Source organism: Scylla paramamosain, unplaced genomic scaffold, assembly GCF_035594125.1.
Source record: "Scylla paramamosain isolate STU-SP2022 unplaced genomic scaffold, ASM3559412v1 Contig129, whole genome shotgun sequence".
Classification (NCBI taxonomy): Eukaryota; Metazoa; Arthropoda; class Malacostraca; order Decapoda; family Portunidae; genus Scylla; species Scylla paramamosain.
Genome location: NW_026973794.1, coordinates 180,518 through 187,321, shown reverse-complemented (window position 1 = coordinate 187,321; position 6,804 = coordinate 180,518). Strand labels below are relative to the sequence as shown.

At 53.8% G+C, this 6,804-nt stretch overlaps 1 protein-coding gene across 1 annotated transcript; it reads left to right on the top strand.

Annotated features, from left to right (window-relative positions):
- The first annotated feature begins 942 nt into the window (after window positions 1–942).
- LOC135099441 (uncharacterized) lies at window positions 943–6,804 on the top strand. The gene is made up of 2 exons (XM_064001815.1): window positions 943–1,330; window positions 1,548–6,804. Exon 2 carries the CDS (start codon window positions 3,349–3,351, stop codon window positions 6,079–6,081), a length of 2,733 nt encoding a protein of 910 aa, XP_063857885.1. The 5' UTR covers window positions 943–1,330; window positions 1,548–3,348; the 3' UTR covers window positions 6,082–6,804.

The window sequence follows — 6,804 nt, the reverse complement described above, 5'->3', positions numbered from 1 at the left end:
GGAAGGAGAGGGAGTGGGTAGGTGATGAAAAGGGTGGAAAAAAGAGAGAAATAAAGAGAATTAAAGACAGAAACATGTAGGGACATTGAGAGAGAGAGAGAGAGAGAGAGAGAGAGAGAGAGAGAGAGAGAGAGAGAGAGAATTTTGATTATAATATTTTTAATGTTTTCTTTCCTTTAAAGGGAATATCTCTCTCTCTCTCTCTCTCTCTCTCTCTAAAGGGGAAGTTATTATTATTATTATTATTATTATTATTATTATTATTATTATTATTATTATTATTATTATTATTATTATTATTATTATTATTATTATTGCTGTTATTGTTTTACTACTACAACTACTACTACTACTACTACTACTACTACTACTACTACTACTACAACTACTATTACTATTGCAACTGCTGATTGGATATGAAAGTGGGCAGCTGGTTCTATGGGACTTCAAGGGCCGCTGTGCTGATGTCAGATACTAGTCTGCTGAACCCCTAAGGTAATAAAGAGAGTGAGAGAGAAAGTGAGAGAGAGAGAGAGAGAGAGAGAGAGAGAGAGAGAGAGAGAGAGAGAGAGAGAGAGAGAGAGAGAGCAGTTATTATTAGTAACCTAACCTAACCTAATCTGTTACAACACCCTTAAAAACCCGTGTCACTTCAACTAGAATCTTTTAAAGAGTGTTTCTCCTGTTAGTAGTGTAGAAATGCTGTTAATCTGTCTCTACAACCATAAAACATTTCTAATATCACCTGACCTGACCCCACATAACCTGATCTGACCTCCCATTCACAGGTCATTGTCTTGGCACCACGAGGGAGAGCAGGGTATGTGCTGTCATATGGACTGGTCACTCACAACTTGGACACTGAAACAAGCCTCTCCCAGACCCCCCCCCCCACCTCTCTCTCTCTCTCTCTCTCTCTCTCTCTCTCTCTCTCTCTCTCTCTCTCTCTCTCTCTCTCTCTCTCTCTCTCTCTCTCTCTCTCTCTCTCTCTCTCTCTCTCTCTCTCTCTCTCTCTCTCTCTCTCTCTCTCCACAGAACTGAGTGACCCCCGTGCACTGGTGGTTCTCCACAATGACGTCGTTGTTGTGGACCTACTCTCCCCCAGCTACCCCTGTTTTGAGAACCCCTATTGAAGGGATACACACGAGTCACCTGTCACCTGCTGTGCACACCTGGCTGACTGCCCTGCTGACCTCAACCCTGCCCTCTACTTAGCTGGGGCCAGGGGAGGGGGGCACAGGAAGCAGGGTTTCTCTGAGAAGGAGTGGCCAATCTCTGGGAGGGAGTGGGACAGCACCTCTTGCCCCTACCCTGAAATGACCTTGACTGGGTGAGTGATGGCTCATGGGAATGGCGTGGGTGTCTGTGCGAGTGTCTGAGAGAGAGAGAGAGAGAGAGAGAGAGAGAGAGAGAGAGAGAGAGAGAGAGAGAGAGATGAAATTGTTGATATATTTCTTTATTTCTTCCTTCTACTACTTCTACTACTACTACTACTATTACTTTACTATTACTACTACTACTACTACTACTACTACTATTTTTTGCAGACATGTGGATGGGTCAATAAAATTCTGGGATGCCTCTTCTGTGGGACTCCAGATTCTTTACAATTTCAAGACTGCAAACGTATGGCCTATTCCAGTTCACTTGAGTCCATCCCAGCCTCCCCAACTGCATCCCAGCCACCCCAGTACATCCCAGCCTCTCCCAGTGCATCCCAGTCATCCCTAGTTCATCCCCAGCCTCTCCCAGTGCATCTCAGCCACTCTTGGTGCATCCCAGCCTCTCCCAGTGCATTTCAGCCTCTCCCAATCCATCCCAGCCTCCCTCAGAGCATCCCAGCCTCCCTCAGTGCAACCCAGCCTCCTTCAGTGCATCCCAGCCTCTTCCAGTCCATCCCAACCTCTCCCAGTGCATCTCAACCACTCTTGGTGCAGCCCAGCCTCTCCCAGTCCATCCCAGCTTCTCCCAGTGCATCTCAGCCACTCTTGGTGCATCCCAGCTTCTCCCAGTGCATCTCAGCCTCTCCCAATCCATCCCAGCCTCCCTCAGTGCATCTCAGCCTCCTTCAGTGCATCCCAGCCTCTTCCAGTGCATCCCAACCTCTCCCAGTGCATCTCAGCCTCTCCCAGTGCATCCCAGCCTCTCCTAGTCCATCTCAGCCTCTCCCAGTGCATCTCAGCCTCTCTCTGTGCATCCCAGCCTCTTCCAGTGCATCCTAGCATTTCTCAATGCATCCCAGCCACCCTTAGTCCATCCCACCCTCTCCTAGTGCACCTGTCTCTCCCAGTGCATCCCATCCTCTCCCAGTGCATCCCAGCCTTTCTCAGTCCATCCTAACCTCTCCCAGTGCATCACAGCCTCTCCCACTGTATCCCAGCCTCCCCCAGTGCATCCCAGTCTCTCCCAGTGCATCCCAGTCTCTCCCAATGTATCCCAGCTTCTCCCAGTCCATCCCAGCCTCTCCCAGTGCATTCCAGCTTCCTCCAGTGCATCCCAGCCTCTCCCAGTGCATCCCTGCCGCTCCCAGTGCATCGCAGCCTCTGCCAGTGCATCCCAGGCTCTCCCAGTGCATCTCAGCCTCTCCCAGTACATCCCAATCTCTCCCAGTACATCCCAGCCTCTCATAGTGCATCCCAGCCTCTCCCAGTACATCCCAGCCTCTCCCATTGCATCCTAGCCTCACCCAGTGCATCCTTGCCTCTCCCAGTGCATCCCAGCCTCTCCCAGTGCATCCCAGCCTCTCCCACTGTATCCCAGCCTCCCCCAGTGTATCCCAGTCTCTCCCAGTGCATCCCAGTCTCCCAGTGTATCCCAGCTTCTCCCAGTCCATCCCAGCCTCTCCCAGTGCATTCCAGCTTCTTCCAGTGCATCCCAGCCTCTCCCAGTGCATCCCAGACTCAGTATATGTAGGATGTCTATGTATATGTATATGGCGAACTGGCAACTGTGGGACCCGCGGCCACCAGCGGCGCCCGTGAGTCGCGCCGCGACAGTGGCAATTGCACCACGACCAGCATACGGGGTAGATGTGCTGTTCTTGTATCAGTCAATAAAGGCAGACAACGGCAGCTGGCGTCTCTCTTCACAAGCCCTCTAACATGGCGCAGTGACCTCGAAGCTACGTACTGCTCATCATGCCGTTGCCACGTCGCCTTGGTGCAACTCCGCGAGGCCGCCGGAGTCCTGCAGCAGGCAGTGTTCCCGTCGCTGGTCTTTCAAGCTCAGTCTGCTTTCTTGGCACAGCAGCAGGCCATCGCATCACTGCAAGCCAGCCTGGCGTCACTTTCTGCCACTGGCCAGCGTCCCTCTGGAAAGGCTCCCGCAGGGGTCACGCCGGAGAAATGCATGCTGGAGATGTCCTCGGCAGGCTTTAGGACATGGCGGCGCTCGGTGGAGGCATGGCTGTCCCTCTCAAGATGGCCGGACCAGGAAGCCGTGCTCCACATCCGCCTGTTGTGTGTGGCTGACCTGCAGCGCGCCCTGGACGTAAAGTTCACTACAGATGAGTGGCAAGCCTCGTCTAAGAAGGACGCCCTGGATGCCATAGGGAAGATTGTGTTGCGGGCATCGAATCAGGCAGTGCGCTGGTCTGACTTCTTTAGTGTTTGTCAGGCCGTCGACGAGCCTGTCAGTGCTTTTTTCGTGCGGTGTGCCCAGCGCGCCGTGGATTGTGAATTCCAGTGCCCGCAATGTGAGTGCGACCTCTCAGAGTATATACTTCTGCGCAAAGTGTTGGTAGGTCTGAGTGACTCGGCCCTAAAACAAGAGGTGTTTAGACAGTGTCATATATTTGGTGATATGGAGAGCCTTAGGGCCTTTTGTGTCTCGTTTGAGGCGGCGCGCCGGGACGCCACCTCCATGCATGGCGGGAAAAACTCGCGCGAATGTGAGTTGGCGGGCACTGACGTCACGCCTGATGACGTCAGCGACGATGACGTCACCTCTCCCCAGCCCATGGTTGCCGCCTCCCGCCACCCTGCCAGAGACCCCCACAAGTCGTGCCGCTGGTGTGGGTATAGGCATGCTCCGGGTAGAGCCTCCTGCCCCGCGCAGCATGCCACTTGTGTTGCGTGCGGGAAGCCTGGGCACTTTAAGAGGAGGTGCAAGAGCTCCGGGAAACGTGAGGCTGGTAAGGCTGTCAATAGTGTGACCGTCGGCGCCGCCGGTATCGCCCCAGAGCCACTCCTGCAGGTGCAGTTGGTCCCACAGGTGGGAGGCCAAGCTTGCACCACTACAGCGGTGGCTGACACGGGGGCCCAGGTGTGCGTGGCTGGCCCAGCCCTGATGTCTTCGCTCGGTCTTCGGCCTGCGCTGTTGCAGCGTCGGGCTGGCCTCAGAGACCTGGCCAAGATACCATTGGCTAGCCTTGGAGCAGCGCCCTGCCACATCAGCCTCCCAGGACGCTCAACACTGCAGGAGGTGCACTTTGTAAAGTCAGTGGAGCGCCTGTATCTCTCATGCACTGCCTGTAAGGAGTTGAGGCTGGTGCACAGCGGCTTCCCTCACCCACAGTCGTATGTTGCTGCTGCAGAGACTACGGAAGGCCTCTCCGACTGCCCCCCGACCAGACCTTCCTCGCTGCCGCTGCCACCACTGGAGGAGAACATTCCCCGTCTGGAGGAATGGTTGCTGGGGCAGTTCTCGTCTACAGCATTCAACACTGACAGGAACCCGCTACCCGTCATGGAAGGTGCTCCGCATCACATTCACCTGCTGGATGGCGCGCAGCCCCACGCCTGCCACACCCCTGCTTCAGTTCCCAAGCACTGGAGGGCTGAGGTTAAGCAACAACTCGACGATGACGTCAAAAGAGGCGTGATTCGCCCTGTTCCCGCGGGCGAGGCCACGGAATGGTGTGCGCGTATGGTGGTGGTGGCCAAAAAGTCTGGCAAGCCGCGAAGGACTGTGGACTTCCAGAGGCTAAATGCATGGTGCCGCCGAGAAACACACCACACGCCCGCGCCTTTCGACATGGTGTCAGACATCCCCCCACACTCCTATAAGACTGTGATGGACGCTCACTGGGGATTCCACCAAGTCGAGCTTGATGAAGAAAGCAGGAGTCTGACGACCTTCATTACTCCCTGGGGTCGCTATCAGTACTGCAGAACACCTATGGGGCACTGCTCGGCAACAGATGCATACACGAAGAGATTCGATGATGCCATCATGGATTTTCCCCGGAAGCATAAGTGCATCGATGACACTCTGCTCTATGATGCCAGCATTGAGGAGGCCTTCTGGCACACCTTTGACTTCCTTGAGCTGTGCGCCCGGAAGGGCATCACTCTGAAGCCAGAGAAGTTTCAGTTCTGTCGTCGTGAGGCAGAGTTCGTTGGCTTCCATCTCGACTGGGTCACCTACAGGCCTGCAGATGAACGCCTGGCTGCCATACGGAAGTTCTCCATGCCTGAACAGCCCTCCATCACTGATGTGAGGTCTTGGTATGGATTCGTGAATCAACTGGCACCCTTCCTTGCAACAGCCCCCATTATGGAGCCCTTCCGGGACCTACTTAAGAAGCCTACTGGCAAGAAGGTGTACTGGGACGAGCAGCTGCGGCAGAAGCTCGAACAGGCAAAGGACACGATATGTCTGCTGGCTAAGGACGGACTGACTTACTACGACCGTACCCGGCCCACTGCTGTGATGACTGACTGGAGCAAGGAGGGGCTAGGCTTCGTCATCCTCCAGCAACACTGCCGTTGTTCAGCTGTGGATGCACCATTCTGCTGTAAGACTGGCTGGCGCCTGGCGCTGTGTGGCAGCCGTCACCTAACAGCTGCTGAGGCAGGTTACGCTCCAGTGGAAGGTGAGGCGCTCGCCGTGGCTTGGTGTCTCCGTAAGGCTCGCCTGTTCTTGTTGGGCTGCCCTAACTTGATGCTGGTGACGGACCACCGCCCCCTGGTCAAGCTTCTGGGTGATCGAGCGCTCACGGACATAGTGAACCCGCGGCTGTTCCGCCTGAAGGAGAGGACACTCCAGTACCGCATCACTGTCCGTTACCTGCCCGGTAAAAGGAACTGTGCAGCCGACTTCCTCTCAAGATACCCCGCACTCAAAGCGTCACCACATTAACAGTATATCTAAAACAATTATTCCCTGTAAAAACACTGTAAATTATTATTGTACAGGGGAGTTTCAATGGGTAACTAAAGTAAATTCCCCCTAGCAGTACTGAACGTAATTGTGCGTTACCTCTCAATAGAAAACATTTTATGCGAGTCTCCCTTCTAATACTCCGAAATGGCTCTCGTTTTCTTTCCGCCCCGGTAGTTTTAAGGGGAAGCTTCACTAAATTGAGTAAATTATTCCCGTTTTCTTTCCAACAGTGCCTCGAGGTGCCAGTCATTTATGAAGTGTATGAAAGCAGAAACGGGTCTCCAGAATATGATTTTTGCCCAAGATCTTCCCTTCAGGTGAGTCTGATGATGACGATGATACTATTACTGCTGCTGCTGCTGCTGCTGCTGCTGCTGCTGCTGCTGCTGCTGCTGCTGCTGCTGCTGCTGCTACTACTACTACTACTACTACTACTACTACTACTACTACTACTACTACTACTACTACTACTACTGCTGCTGCTGCTGCTGCTGCTGCTGCTGCTGCTGCTGCTGCTGCTGCTGCTGCTGCTGCTGCTGCTGCTGCTGCTGCTGCTGCTGCTGCTGCTGCTGCTGCTACTACTACTACTACTACTACTACTACTACTACTATCTTTGCAGACCTCTTTGGACTATTTCGTGTCCATCCATGTCAGAGCAGGACCGCAAAGAAGACCGGCTGGCTGGCTACCGGGTGAGA